We start from the raw sequence: 16,779 nt of genomic DNA, 5'->3' as shown, positions 1-16,779 counted from the left end.
CTTTGTATCGAGTTGTGCTCGAAATGTACCTTGATAAATATTTCAAATCAATCAATCCCTAGGACGGTGCTGCTTGTTCCACATGGACCTACAAGCAATGACAGCACATAGTTCAATACAAGCAATGGAAGCACACGGTTCAATAGCAGATACATAAATATATACATTAGCACAAATATACAAACACAATATACCATCTACAAATTGCCACACATAAAAATAGGCAAACCAATAAAAGGATTACGGGGTAGGTACCCTCACAAAAACATGCAGTAATCCTGGTCTCTAAACAAACTGCCTCCCCCTGGCCAGCCTGATGGAGGGGAAAGGAACTGGTTGGAATAACGTGTTCCTTCCACGCGCTACGTCCAACCAGGGAAACTCCCCCCTGTCACGTGTAAAGGAGCAACTTGGACACTCAGGCAGGAAGGAAGCATGAGTTCAAGTCCGTTGCTCTCCCCATGTCCCCCATATATGGGGACTAGGTTGGCGGAGGGTGTGTAGAGAGCCCAGGATCACATTAGATAATTGGCACAGGGGTGAAAAAATGGGTTACAAAATCGAGGGATAAAAATTTAAAAAAAAAAGGATTACCTTACCAGATAGCTCATACGTTAAAAACATGAGGCGCCCCTCAATGGTTTGGCAAACTCTCCTCAATGGTTACACAGAACAAGACCCCTGTCTCCACCTGTAGCAGCTGACATAATTCATGCAGGTTAGTATAGCTAATAGAACTAGATGTTTCAATCCCTATGGTAAGTTAGCGCTCTTGAAGGTCAGAGTGGAGTGGTGAACATGGAGTGTAAGGACTTTCATTGAGGTCATCAGGTGGGCACCCTGCTTCATCCACGTTCCACGTTTCATGTTGGCCCACTACGTCTCCAGAGGGCTCAACGGTGTGCCTGGCGTCCCAGGTGGCAGCAGTGGCCGAACGGTTTGCGGAGCGGTCTTGATACCGGAAGGTCGCCAGTTCGATTCCCCGGACCGGCACGTTAAAATTACCACCGCTGAAGTGCCCTTGAGCAAGGCATTGAACCCCAACCATGAAATGTTCTATGAGCAGGGCGCGGCTGTAAACAAGCATCTCAAGCTTAGTCCACTTACCCTGGGTAAACAAAGAACTTTGCTTTGGTACACCCCCCTCCGTTCCATATTCACCACTGGACTCTGCATGGCAGGGGCGTCCTCCTCCCTGAGTCAGGCCTAAGCCTGACCGCATACCACTGGTCTTTATCTGGCTGCCCAGTTGTTGTCCTTCCTTTTTATCCACAGCCAGTTGCTGCTTTTTTCTGCAGCATTTGACACAGACTTGATTGCCTGGTGGAGGGAGCGACCCCTCACTCCAATCTTCTTCAACAGAGGCAAGGAGGCAACCAGGTGCTCAGGAGGTGTGTAGGTATAAAAAAATGTAAAAATAGTAAAAAGGTGCTCCTGGGATCAATCGGGATAACACATCGATATAGAGCAAAGAGGAGATACGGGCACACTTAATGTTAAAAGGAGGAAAACTTTATTAAACCGACATGTTTCGACCTATACAGTCTTCATCAGGGCTAACAAAACACAGAGCAACAAACTCATTAAATAGGGCTGGAGACAGGTGGGGACCAGTCCAGTAATTGCAATTAACCACTTAGAAGCAGATCACATGGTTCAACTCATTACATCGTTATGTACAGACTTGTCGTAGATGTTGCTGCATAGCCTCTAGTTCCCACTTCTACTGGAAATATGTGGGTCTTCCAGCCGTTCTGGGAGGCTTCTGCTGTTATACACAATATCACATACAATACAGAAAATATGTGAACCCATTTCTTTGTTCAGCTTTGCACAAACATAATCTATACTCACACATTACTCCAGTTTAAAATGCCTACATGTTACTGGGGGGGAGGCCACAACCCAACAATTCAGAACAGGTAAACATCAACACCTGAGTTTTTTTGATTGATTGAAAATTTGATTAACAGTTTCCAGAATTACAGTACATTTCAAGCACAAACTCAATACAAAGGCTGTTAACTGTGAGTGGACGACCCAATTAAGCATTACACTTGTTTACAACAGGGTCCACCATGTTCAATTCATCAAAAAAGTGTCACAGACCTGATAGCCTCGATACCCAGGCTTTCATTTCGTCTACTTTATCAGTGGTGCTCAAACCTTTTCATGTCAGGGACTCCCAAAATTATACATATTTTACCGCCGACCCCATCTCTTGTTCCCAGTAGCAATAGAGCGTCGCAGTCCCACCCCCTACCATGGCCCAGGAAATGATTCTCCGTTCATTTTCCTCATAGACATTTCAGAAAGTATTTATTTAAAGACGTTTACGCCGCGGACAAAGCCAACTCTTGTCGTGACAAATCATGACAATAAACACAATGTTTTGGGCCAAACAAAGAATTAGAAAGTATAAAAAACGGAAGGTTACAACACTTTTTTTGTTGTTTTTCTTCTTTGTAATTATTTGTTTGGTCCAAAATATTGTGTGTGTTGTCATGATTTGTCACTACTCGAGTTGGCTTCGTACAACGCTTAAAAGGTCTTTAAATAAATACTTTTTGAAATGTCTATGGGAAAAATGCATTGTGATTCATTTCCTGTGCCATGGTAGGGGGCGGGACTGCGACGCTCAATAGCTCATGAACTTGTAGACGGTAGCCTATGATATTTTTGAATAGCCAAAGTATGAAATATTGTTAAAGTGGTAGTGGTAATAGGCCTGATTAGGCCTAACTAAAGTTTTCATGAGTACAATATTTGCCTCTGAGATGTAGTGGAGTAGAAGTTGAAATACTCGTAAATAAAAGTACAGTGCAAACTACAGTACTTGAGAGTAAATGTTCTTAGTTCCTTTACTTTCCTCCACTGTCTGAGAGATGCTTCTACTGCTGTAGCTTTCTGCAGCTTGACTTGTCACCACAAGGTGGAGCTGTTTATCAACGTGTGGGGAGTGGCTATAGTACCACAGGTTTTTTTTCAAACCCACAAAATTAAATTGAGTGAAAACTATCTCACTGATTTGATTAATGGCCTTGCCTTTCTTTCTATCTTTCTTTCTTTCTTTCTTTCTTTCTTTCAGTTTTTATTATTGCAAACAAGCACTATGCATTTTGTAATGGAGAATGGAATGGTGACTCTGGTGAGGTGGCATATAGCAGCTAACTGAGCTAAGCATAACCTGTTTTACACATACAGATGCCATGACTAATTAGAAAAATACATTTTTGCCACATCATGGATCATGCCACTTTTCCACCGGGACACGCCCCCTCATCTAGACTGAGTGGCAAAACATTGAGCAGCATGGAGTTTGGAAGCGCTCGTTGGAAATCACTCAACACTCCTGCGTACCACCTGTTTCTAAATGCCACATAGGCCTAATGCAGGAGGCAGCAGAACTTTGTGTTATTGAAAACGAACGCTTCCAAACTCTGTCACTTCGAAAATAATCACCTAGCACGGAATTTATTGACAGAAAGTAGTTCATAACATGTCTACGGTGGATTTTTATTAAACAGAAATTTGCAGATTGAAAGAGGATAATTCAAGCTTTCCGCAGCTGCAATGTTGGTAAGTTTAACCTTGTTTAATGCAATCAGACAGGACTTTTCTGTTTGGATGTATGGGCTGTCAAGGCCAGAAAGTAGTTTTTTGCGACTCAGTAGGCGTTCCCGCATAACTTCCGGGTTCAATGATGTCACGCGCATAGCCTCTATACCAGTAAGACGCCCTGAGGGCGAGAAGCGACGTTGCAAGGTCGCATGCACTAGGGCATTCACTTCTAGTCATTTTGACTAGTTGCCTAGTTGCCTAGTTTACTAGTCGACTAGTTGTTTAACTACCTATTATGTAAAAAATAAAATAAATTAAAAAACTTCACTTTTTTTTTTGGGAAAATAAATATTTGTACATTGAAAAACTGTGTACATGGTGACTATAACTATAATCTACCTGATCTTGAGGCCTACAAAATCGGGGAAAAAATTAAAACAACAAAACAACATAGGGATTTACTAGTCGACTAATAAACTAGTCGACTAGTTGCTTAATGCCCTAGCGTGCACGCATCCGCCTGGGTGACGGCAGACTGCTGGGCGACCGCTGGACCGATCGGACTGATTAATTAATCGGTCCGATCGTCTTTACAGATAAACAAGATGGGCTTGAACCCATCTACAAGCTCACAATATTAAGGTTATACATCTGACTTGCCTAAGCCTGCAGTGCAGATAACATTTTTTTTCTATAATTTTTATCCCATGATTTTGCAACCCATGTTTTCACCCAGTGTCAATTATCTACCTGGGGGGGCAGTGGACTGATCTCATGCTTCCTTCTATGCATGAGGAGTCCAAGCTGCTTCTTTTCACCTGACAGGGGGAGAGTTTCCCCGGCCGGACGTAGCGAGTGGAAGGAACACGTTTTTCTGACCAGTTCCTTTCCCTTCCATCAGCAGAGTAGCGATTATCAAACGTATTTGCAATGCCATACGTTGAAAGATCTGTTGCCCGTGGGCAAGGCACGCTACCTCCGCAAGTTAGATAGCATCGGCATAGATGTTTGTCCGTATGTGATTAAGGATTGGACCAAGTTGCATTGGCAGCCATAGAAAATTCTTACCCCAGGCTAAAACCGGATGTCTGAAATCTCTTTATTAGGAACAATCCCTTGAGATGAACCATCTCGTTTTCAAGGGGGTCCGCGATTCACAAAATACACTTCATACATAAAGACACTTTTTTACAGACAGTTCAACCAGACAAAAACAAGACAAGACAAAACAATACAATTCATAGATAAACAAAAAAACAAACAAAAAACAAAACAAAAAAAGAGAAAAAAGAAAACTGCAACAAGACAACATTTCACATAACATGGACATAACATAGACATAACACATGGATCATTGCATCATGGATCTGTTACAGTGATGATTAATGAAAACATGAACAGGTAGTCTCGAGATGAGAGGACAGCACAGTTTTAAACAAATGAAAAGATGTTATTGAACGAATATGGACAGGTAGATTATTCCAGTCACAGGGAGCTTTGAACATAAATGATTTTTTGCCAGCTGATGTGGGTATATTGAAGTAAATCTGTGAGCAATGTCTAAGTTGATGTGTAGAAGTGTATGGTATCATACGCTGTTTCAAATACTGTGGATAATTGAAGTGAATGCATTTAAAGATGAAATGCAGCCAGTGCTGCTGTCTTCTTGAGGTGGGAGATGGTAAATTGAGATTTCCGTACAAGGTACAGTGGTGGGTCAAATATGGGCAGTCAAGGACAAATCTGCATAAACGGTTATATACTGAGTTCAAGGGAAGGAGGTTTGTTTTAGTGGCAGTCTGATAAACTACATCTGCATAATCAAGAATTGGTAGTATGACTTGTTGAACTAGTTTCTTTCTTACTGTAAAAGTAAAACAGTTTCTGTTACGGTATAGAACACCAGTACTGAAGTTGATTTTACGGAATATGTTATCTATATGACATTTAAATGATAGATTTGTCGAGCCAGAGATATTTGAATTGTTCAACTCTATGCAGTTGAGTACCATCAAGACGAGATATTGAATGATTGATTGTTAGTTTGTGCTTTAATATTTTGATTAGTCCCGAAGAGCATAGTGTTTGTTTTGGTTTTGTTGATAAGTAATTTATTAGCTACTAGCCATGATTCTAGATAATTAAAATGTAGTTGCAATGTCGACTGAGTTTGTGAAAGGTTAGCTTGTGAAGTGTATATGACAGTGTCATCAGCATAGAGTTGAACGTTACAACCAGAGAAAATAGAGGGAAGATCATTAATAAAGATGGAGAACAGAAGTGGGCCTAGGGTTGAGCCCTCTGGCACACCACGTTCCTGTACTGCTAGGTCGGATTTACTGCCCTGAATGACAACACAGTGTTTTCTATTGTGCAAGTAGGAGTTGAACCAAAGTAAGGCATTACGAGTTTGTCTAGTAAGAGGTAATGGTCAACTAGATCAAATGCCTTGGTTAAATCAATGAATATTGCACCGGTAAGTTTACGATTATCAGAGGCAGAGTGTATGTCGTTGGTGAGTTTCAGTAGAGCAGTAGTTGTAGAATGATTTGGACGAAAACCAGATTGAACAGGTGAGAGAATGTTGTATTTTGAGAGATAATTGGACAGTTGGTTGTATATTAATCTTTCGGAAACTTTTGCTATTGAGCAGATAATTGAAATTGGTCTGTAGTTGTTGGGATCAAGTTGATTGCCTGCTTTGTAGAGTGGGGTGATACTAGCCTGGCTAACGGCTGATTCGGTCTGGTTTATTAACCAGGCTAGGGTGATACGGGACCATGTCCAGATGGAGGGTATGTCATGAGTTGACAGAGATAAATTAAAAAGGTTGCAGAGAGGGTACATGAGAATGTGTTGAGCAAGTTTGAGAAATTTGGCTTCGACGCCCATCTAAGCCAGGACTGCTGCAGACTTTGAGGTCCTTAATTGCGTTCAGGACTTCAACAGGAGTAATTCTCCTGAAAGAGAATGTGCTGTGGCAAGGTGGTGTATTGGTGAGAACATAGGGATCAGATTTACATTTTACATTTACATTACAGTCATTTAGCAGACGCTTTTATCCAAAGCGACTTACAATAAGTGTATTCAACATAGGTAGGGAACAAAAACTACTAATCACCAGAAGTCTTTAGTGCATTTTCTGCAAAAACAAGCAACCAAGAGTATACCTAGCGCTAAGGTAAAAGTGCAATATATCAGCTACCTATTTCCTTAAACAGATGAGACAAAATAGCTAAATCAAATGAGCATGAGCTAAAACAATTAAGTGTATCGACTAAACAAGATCCAATAAACAATACAACAATAGAAAACAAGCGTTCGTACAACTAGTTAACAACAAGTAGGTCAGGCAGAGAGGAAGGGTAGTGTTTCCTGAAGAGGTGGGTTTTCAGATGTAGGAGTACAGACTGAGGAGAAATGTTGGTTGAAAGCTTGAGCTACTAAAAGGGGATTATGTAGTATGGTGTTGTTGACTTTTAACTGATTATGCTGAATCATGGTTTTATCAGGTGCATTGGTTAATGTTTTAATTTTTTTCCAAAAATTGTTTAGGATTTTTAAAGTCATTGGTAAGGGATTCATTGTAATATTTAGATTTTGAGTTTCTAGTCATGATTTTACTTTTATTTCTCAGAAGTCTGTATTTCTCCCAGTCAGAAGGATCTCTTGTCCTACGATACACAGCCCATGCTTTATCTCTCTGCCTGAAGGTGCTTATAAGATCAGATGTTATCCATGGAAGATGGCTACCCTTGACTTTAATAGTTTTGAAAGGGGCATGTTTATCAATAGTTTTCGTGAGTTCTGAGTGTAAGAATGTCCATGCATCGTGAACATTTGAAATGATTTGGTACCGTTCCCAATTAATTTAAATTAGATCATTAATGAATGCGTCAACATTGATTTTCTTATCTTGTCTAATTTGGATTAATTTAGGAGGGAGTTTGGGTAACCTAATTTTCCAAATGAAAAATATGGTGCAATGGTCACTGAAGCAGTCAGACATAATCCCTGATTTAATGTATCTGTTCGGATGGGAGACTAGAATCCAGTCGAGCAAGGATTGACTTGTGGGCGTGACACGAGTGGGCTCACTAATTAGCTGTGTTAAATTCAGATTCCTAATAGTATTCTTTAGCAGTATTAGAAGATCTATCTGCCCAGTCCTAAAATCTCCCAGAATTTTCACCTCGTTTTTATCCTTGAGAGAGTTAATAGTGGATACAATGCAATTAAAGGATTCAGCAGGAGCTGCAGGGGGTCTATAAATGTTTCCAATTGTGATATATTTGCTCTCATGTAGGATGACTTTCACGAAAATACTTTCGAAGTGTACAGGCTCAACTGTGGGTACAACTAGCTCAGAAGCTAGATTAGATGAGACATATGTGACTACACCACCGGCCCTTGTACCTCTATCTGTTCTATATAATTTGTTCATTTGATTTCATTGTTAAATATCTTGTTATTGAATGTGACGTTTTTGGGTGTTCCTGTCTTATGTGGTGTCAGTGTATAGAGAGTATGCACACTCAACCGTCCTGCGCGTACCACCTGTTTCTAAATGTCACATAATGCAGGAGGCAGCAAAATGTTGTGTTATTGAAAACAAGCACTTCCAAACTCTGAAAAATAATCAAATGCAGGGCATTTCTTGACAGAAAGTAGCACATAACGTTTCTATGGTGGATTTTTATGAAACAAACTTCAAGCTTTTCGTACAGCTGCAATGTTGGTGAGTTTAACATTGTTTAATGCAATCAGACAGGACTTTTCTGTTCGGATGTATGGGCTGGCAAGGCCAGAAAGTAGTTTTTTGCCACTCAGTGGGCGTTCCCGCATGACTTCCAGGTACGATGATGTCACGCGCATACCCTCTATACAGTAAACAATAATGTTTTATGAACATTATTATAACATTCCTTTCCAGCGACAGACAGTGCACTATGGCTATTGGCTACGGTATGTCTATGTCATCTCACGGCTTGCACATTGCCCTGTACTTTGCATTGTCCGGCATCTTATCTGGTATCTCGAAGGAGGAGATAACCTTTTATATTATTTAATGGATGATTATTCAGTTCATCATGGTTACCCTTTAACGTATGATAAGAAGGTTGTCCTTCGCGTGGAAGGCATTGTGTTGAAAAAAGTGAATACAGTAACCGCAGGAAAAATCAATGATGGGCATTATACGGTTTCGGCAATGATCTGCTTTTGGTCTTTAATCCATTCTGGTTCGGTGTTTTAAGCATTATGTCATACTTTAGCTATTGAAAAATAGCAGATCTACAAGCTGGTAGCGCGGCACCGAGTGCCGCGCTACCAGCTTGTAGATCTGCTATTTTTTTAAGAATCGTGAAATTGTGGCGCAAATCTTTGAATATTTATATTCTTTCACAGTGAACGTTTTTAAGTCAAATCTTTGCCTCTGACATAATTAGAAACATTGGGTTTTCAGAAAACTGTCAGGATTTAGAAGACATTTTGTAGAGTCTGTTCTCAGGACTAAATGGGTTAACCAAAGAGCATGAAATGGACCATTTCTACATTCTCATATAAGTTACATTAACCCATTTAGGCCTGACCTCAACATTTAAAAAAAGTCTTCTAAATCCTCCAGTTTTCTGAAATAAATATTTTCACGATTTTTCAAAAATAGCAGACCTACAAGCTTGTAGCGCGCCACTCGGTGGCGCGCTATGAGCTTGTAGATCTGCTATTTTTCAACAGCTAAATTATAACATAATGTTTAAAACACCAAAAGGGGTTCCCGCCCAAAATGCACATTTCCCAAAGGCTTCTAAATGATCTAAATGTCTACAACAGAAGAGCAGGGAGACCAAATACAACTGTTTGTACAAGTTTATATTGTATTAACATACTCTAATATACAGATTGTATAAGTTATATTGTATTAACACTCTCTATACCATACAGATTGTATAAGTTATAGTGTACATACTGAATCTATATACCATACAGATTGGACAAAATTGCATTGCATTCGTTAAAAAAAGGTCACGTAGTGAGCCTTTAGTGAGGCTTTGACACATTTAGATGGTGTCAAAGGTCATATACGTCTCACCTAGACACAGGATCTGATAAGGTGCTGCCACACTGTCGAAAGAGCTGCGCACGTTCTCGGCTGCGCGCAGCTTAAAGCTTGAGTTTTTAGACAGCTGGTGGATGGAAATTAAGCTCCACCTCCGCGGAATACTTGCGCGACGGCCAGATTCCCGGAAACGCTCTCCTCCGCCCAAAAAGTCCGCGGAGGTGGAGCTTCTTTTCCATCCACCAGCTGTCTAAAAACTCAGAATTTAAGCTGCGCGCAGCTTAAGAAGTGCGCAGCTTAAGACCGTTTTGCGCTAAGGTGTGGAGACGGTGACACCAATGGTGACCTGAAGGTCAAGATTCAGTTTATCCCCCGAGGCCTCATTCACACGTACCAAACACCAATCAAGCAATGTTTGGTCTTTTTTTTGTTTTTTTTGGGCCACCACAATGCTTTTCCAACGGGAGTCACATGGTTTGATCAAACATTTGTGTTTGATCGCTGATTGCTGATTGCGCCCCCCTCATCAAACACAAATGTTTGGTCAAACCATGTGACTCCCATTGAAAATGAATTGGAGCAGCAATCAAATTGCAATCAGACATCACACACAAACAGCAGACTCTATTAGCTCAATGGTAAACATGTCAGCAGTTCCGCAGGGAGCCAGGTTCAAGTCCGGGGTAGAAGAGGAAAGTCACATATAGGCCTATAGTGCAGCTTTAACCCATTCAGGACGGGAACCCCTTTTGGTGTTTTAAGCATTATGTCATATACTTTAGCTTGTAGATCTGCTATTTTTGAAAAATCTTCAGAATGTGGTGCAAATCTTTGAATAAATATTCTTTCAGAGCGAAGGTTTTTAACTCAAATCTTTGCTTCTTGGGGGAGGGGGGGGGGAACTACATATTTTCAGATGGGGGTCCGTGGACAAATACAGATAAGTCTGAGTGTCCTTGACATGAAAAAAGTTGAGCACCACTGACATAGAAAGTTAGAAACATAGGTTTTTCAGAAAACTTTTAGGATTTAAAAGCCTTTTTTTTTTTTTTTTTTGGCCTCAGTAAACATGAATTGAGCTGGTATTTTGGCTGGCATGCCACACAACAAAGTAGCCCTATCAGACAGTCACACATAAGGCACTGCTTTTGGAAAAAACAAAAACATTGAACATTGAACATAATTATGTAATATGTGAACATGACTGTGGAAAATCCATGCCAGCAAATACCTAGAAGAGCATATAATATGTCCGTTATAGTATTTAATATCTGCTCTCAATCATATGATCATCGATAATGCCTGTAATAAACAGTGGAAAAGTAACACCTTTGATCTTCAAACTAGCACTGGTGGCATTATTGATGCTGTATTACACAATTTATGAAGTGCAGACAATAAACTTAAGACGATAAACTTGGTACCGATAGATATTTTATGATAACTAGTCATAAAGGTGTACTGTTCTTCAGCGTGCAGCAAGTTCTTAGAAAACATGCTTCTTTGTATATCACATGTAGGCCTGACGTCGAAATAAAAAAAACGTTCGCTCTGAAAGAATATATATTCAAATATATTTTTTACGATTTCTCAAAAATAGCAGACCTACAAGCTCGTAGCGCGCCACTCGGTGGCGCGCTATGAGCTTGTAGATCTGCTATTTTTCAATAGCTAAAGTACAACATAATATGTTCGCTCTGAAAGAATATATATTCAAAGATTTGTGCCGCTTTTTTACGATTTTTCAAAAATAGCAGACCTACAAGCTCGTAGCGCGCCACTCGGTGGCGCGCTATGAGCTTGTAGATCTGCTATTTTTCAATAGCTAAAGTACAACATAATGCTTAGTTGTTGTTTTTTTATGTTTTTTTTGTGGCTTTTCGCCTTTTTATTTTATTTTCATTTTTTTATGGAGGGACAGACAGTAGGCTGACAGGAAATGGGGAGAGAGGGTGACATGCAGTAAAGGCCGTCGGGAGTCGAACCCGCGGCACACTGCCAGACTGGATTACCAGCCAAGGTGCCTGGACCGCTGAGCCACGGCCCAGGCACATAATGCTCAGTTAAAACAACAAAAGGGGTTCCCGTCCAGAATGGGATATGCTGCAGGGACCCTGAGGCCTGAGGCCGACCTGAGTCTTCTAAATCCCAACGGTTGTCTGATAAACGTATATGTTGCTATCCGTGGTGCTCAAACGTCTTCATGTGAAGGACCCCCAAAATTACATGTTTGGCCAGAAACAAGGATTATATCTTTGCTTAACAAAATAATGTTAAAAGGTTTGCACATAATGTTCACGATTTTCCCCAAATAGCAGATCTATACAAGATCATAGCGCTGCACGAAGTGACACGCTATGAGCTTGTAGATCTGCTATTTTTGAATAGCCTAAGTTTAAAATAATGCTTTGTAGCTCAAATGTAAAATGACACCGATGCTTTCCCGGTTTAAGGTTATGAATGAGGGCAATAACTACAATAAATTAAGGCAAGAGGGAGAAATTACACGAGAGAGAATATAAATAGACAGATAATGGAGAGACAACAATCATTGTTTTTTGCAGCTGTGTAAATGTCCAATAGCTTTTCACTCGGAAAGAGCAATGCAGGTTCTTGAATTTCGAACGTTTAGGCAGGTTATTCAACTGAAGCGCCGTTGGAGTCTGGTAGAAATTTCCATTGTTGAGCATTACATAAGTCAAAGCATTGGACATCCAAATCATCCATTAACCAGATGTGGTGTTCCTATTCACTCATTATACACATTGAGCTATATATACATTAAGAGTTCACGTCAGGCCTTCCATTCTCAATCGCAGAGCAACAATAGAGGGTGTGCGCATGCATAAAGTGAATGGCAAATCGAGTGGCAAAGTGACAGGTAAAGTGAGTTTAACATTGTTTAATGTCATTTAATGCAATTAGATATGACTTTTCAGTTTGTATGTATGGGGCTGTCAAGGCCAGAAAGTCGTTTTTAGCCACCCAGTAGGCATTCCTGCATAACTTCCTGGTTTGATGATGATGTCACGCGCATACCCTCTATTGCAACAAATAAAGATGATCAACAATATTTAGACTGATGTGTATACATTCATATCTGATATCAGATGTATGAGTTTGTGAACTGGAAGGACCATCAGGTCAGGGCGATCGGCATCCTTGGTGCAATGCAAAGTGACACTATATCAGATACACTATCAGAGACATGCACACTGCACAGGGTATCAGCCCAAATTAGCTTGTTAAAAGAAAAAGAAAATGGTACAGTGGAAATGACCAGTGGTGGGGAAAAATAACTCACATATTTTACTTAAGTAAAAGTATCAATACTAGAAGTAGGCCTACACTTTTACAAGCAAAAGTCCAGAATTCAAAATGTACTACTAGTACAAAAGTATTGGTGTCAAAATGTACCTAAAGTATCAAAAGTAGAAAGTGCAGAAAATTGGAAATATTCCAGTAAAGTAAAAATACCTCAAAATTGTATTTAAGCACAATACTCGAGTAAATGTACTTAGTTACTTTACACCAGCTTTTTGCCAATGTTTAACGATCTATACTGTCTCCGTCATATAGAACAGAGATGAGCAGCCGCACGTGCCCGGCAGACGATAATCAGTCGCCTCCATCTTTACGATAATCTTTCTTTCATCTTTCTTTCAATTTTTCCGCCCAATTGCGACACATTCCCGACACAGAGAGAACCGAGACCCAACATCAGCTGAAAGCACAACGATAAAGCACCTCCGAAGGTCATTATCATAAAATGATACGTTGGCAAAGATGTCTCAGAGGTGTGTGTGTGTATTGTTGCTGAAGATAACATTGAACTGTATAGCCTAGCTATGCAAAGATACACCAGTAATTAAATCAAATGGGATCTGATTAGATATGAGCGACTTTGGCTTGAGAGCAGTTAACAAACCTTGGATCAGTCCATTGATCATGACCCATCTCAAAACTCCCCTTTCTGTCAAAAGTCCTATACGCTATGAGCTTGTAGATCTGCTATTTTTGAATAGCCTAAGTTTTTAAAATAATGCTTTGTAGCTCAAATGTAAAATGACACCGATGCTTTCCCGGTTTAAGTTTATGAATGTGGGCAAGTTTTCAAATTAAACACACAAATGTAAAAGTCCTTGAAAAAGTGATTTATAATGATCAAATTGATACATTTCTAAAATTCTATTTTCAGGCCAGGACAGAGAGACTGTTTTACTCATTTCTTAACCTATGTTTTACCCACAACATAAATGACCTAAAGACCTTAAATGACCATTCAAAATGCAGCTCTTAACTGGAACTAAGAGAAGGGACCTCGCTACCCCCATTTTAACATCCTTCCAGTTTAATTTAGAATTTAGATGATATTGATCTCAAGGTGGACTCTAGCTAGACCCAGGCCACATTTCTGTACTTTTAATATCAGGGTATAAGCTATGGTGACAGAAAAAGCTAACCGGGCATTTGTCACTACAAGGCACCAAAGTTTATGACCAACATAAAGTTATTTGTATCTGCTTTTCATACTGTAGCTGTATCTTCTTTTAAATATTAGGTAAAAATAGCATTTCATTGATTTAATTTGTATTTTATTTCATGTAAACGTGTTATAAAAATAACGGCATTGCAGTCATAAGTGTGATTTATTAGGACATTATTTTCATATGAACATTGCTGTCAGATATAATCATTTTACATCACAATAGCACAGCAACATGCACATACACACATTTTAATCACTGCATTTATAAGTGCACATTCCCCACAAAACAACATTTTTTTACAAAACGGTGAACACAGTTCTTAACCACTTAAGCACAATAAAATGTGTAAATTATATCGAAAATAGCCGGTCTACAAGCTCACAATGTATCGTGGTGCCAATCGTTGTGAGCTTGTAGATCGGATATTTTTTAGATAAAGGACTTCATTTTAGTTTCTCTCCTATAAGGACATGCCCAAAAGTTGGGACACCAGGCTTTTAAAAAAGTGGATTAATTCAATTCCCAGCCTCCCAAATCTCTGACCCTTGGGACCTCCTACAGTATAGGTAGACATATTATGGCAAACGTCAATAAGCATGTAACTCATTTCTTGACCAATAATAATTTAAAGAGCTCAATGTCCTACATTATGCTCAGTCTCAGACTTTGGTCGTGTCGTCTGGGCACTTGGAGCTCTTGTCCCCGGAGCTACTCTGAGGCGTCAACAAAGCAATTCCTTCAAAGTCAGACGGCACGTCAAAGAAAAGTTCATCGTCGAAACACGACTCGTCCGAGGGAGACGCCAGGTTGGGTAACTTCATGACGATGCCGGTCAGAATCCCGCCGATGAACGCCGCGGCGATGGTGGTGAAGATGGCGGCCACCTGGTAGAGGGCCTGCTCGTTGGCGGAGCGTCCCAGGCCGGCCTTCAGTCCGGGAATGAGCAGCCGCAGCTCCGCCAGCCTGGGGTCTCCCTCGGGCGGGGCGCGGTGCGTGAAGATCTCCCACATGCTGGGCCCGTAGGTCTCCTCGGAGGCCAGCAGGATGGCGCAGATGCCCGCTGTGGACGAGATGAGGCCCGTGAGCCCGTGGAGGTTGTGGATCCCGCACTGGTCCTGGATCCTGAGGCGGCGGGCCAGGAACGGCGTCAGGTACCTGTAGCCGAAGAAGCAGGCGGTGCAGCCCATGGCGCCCAGGGCGTACGCGGCCACGGGAGAGATCATCATGTCGACGGAGGCGCCGACGGTCACGCCGCCGGCCAGCGTCACGTTCTGGATGTCGGCCATGGTGAGCTTGCCTCTCTTGTTGAACACCGCCGAGAGCGCGAAGGCAGTCATGGTGGACGAGCTGAGGCCTATGAACGTGTGGAGTATGGCTCTGTGCTGGTCGTCGCCCTTGAGGGTCAGGGCAGAGTTGAACGACGGCCAGAACACCCAGAGGAACAGGGTTCCCAACACGGAGAGCATGTCGGAGCTGTAACTCGTGATCTCTTTCGGGTGCCCCTCGTTCAAACTCGGCCGGTACAGTACAAAAGTCGCCCCCAGGCCAAAGTAGCAGGCAAACAGGTGAATAAGAATGGACCCACCTGCGTCGTTGATCCTTATGTACTTCAACACCGCCCACTCCGTAACAGAAAAGATGGGGACCTCCAGGAAGGCCATGACCAGAAGTTGCACGGGGCTGGTCTTTCCCAGCACGGCCCCCATAGAGATGAGCACCACGGCGCACGCAAACTCCGCATAGATCAGGTTGACCACCCCGAGATGGATTTTGCCATCGTCGTGGTAGAACTGAAAGAAGCCTTGCACTATAACAGCCCACTGGACCGCGAAGGTGGCCGTGAGGAAATTGAAGACCATTCCGCTGAAGCCGTACATGCGCATGAAGGCCAGCAGGCAGCCGAATCCGATGAAGATCATCACCTGCACGTCGGCAAAGAAGGGATAGTCGCGGTACACGGTGTTCTCCATGGGTTTGGTCTCGTTGTTTTGGAACTTGGCATTGGCATTGTCATCGTAGGTGACAAAGCCCGCGTACAGGCCCAGGAGAATGACCTCGAGCACCAGCACCAGCACTGGGAGACGCACCCTCAGACTGGTGTTCTTGTTCATCATTGTGACAGACAGCAGTACGGTGTGTCGGCCGATTGTTTGGAATGATTAGCTGCTCCTGCAGCAGCACTCGCTCTCTTTTATACTGCCTCTGTGTTAGATAAGAGAAGCTACCAGCAGATTCAGTATAGTGACAGGACAGTGTCAGGACAGTGATGTACTTTGGCCGCTCAATTCACTCACACACAGTTGCTTTTTGGCAAGATATCTCTCCGCTTAAGGATTTCGCAACCTTAATCTCCACAGGCAATCAATACAATGATAATCTATGTTGTGAATGAAAGTTTAAGTGCTGCCAAAAGTTTTTTTTTTCTTTTAATTTAAATTAATCGTCCTTAAAAGTCCAATAAAGAAATAAAGAAATAAGACATCTAAATCTAAAATAGGAAGTATTAACTTAAGAACTTAAGTGAATGCAAAAGGAAAACAAACACACAAAAAACTGCTCTATATCATGACATACTGACAGTAGTGTGTGTGTGTGTGTGTGTGTGTGTGTGTGTGTGTGTGTGTGTGTGTGTGTGTGCGTGCGTGCTTGTGTGCGTGTGTGTGGGTGTGT

General features: G+C 41.5%; 1 protein-coding gene across 1 annotated transcript; it reads right to left on the bottom strand.

Annotated features, from left to right (window-relative positions):
* Positions 1-14,768: 14,768 nt before the first annotated feature.
* On the bottom strand, positions 14,769-16,223 carry LOC306929251 (ammonium transporter Rh type B-like; the record flags this gene model as incomplete). The annotated part of the gene is made up of 1 exon (XM_079509693.1): positions 14,769-16,223. One exon carries the CDS (start codon positions 16,221-16,223, stop codon positions 14,769-14,771), a length of 1,455 nt encoding a protein of 484 aa, XP_079365819.1.
* Positions 16,224-16,779: the final 556 nt, after the last annotated feature.

The sequence above is a fragment of the Electrona antarctica genome (assembly GCF_951216825.1).
Source record: "Electrona antarctica genome assembly, chromosome: 9".
NCBI classification, from domain to species: Eukaryota; Metazoa; Chordata; class Actinopteri; order Myctophiformes; family Myctophidae; genus Electrona; species Electrona antarctica.
The sequence above is the reverse complement of the archived record's forward strand: the minus strand, read 5'-3'. Positions and strand labels throughout refer to the sequence as shown.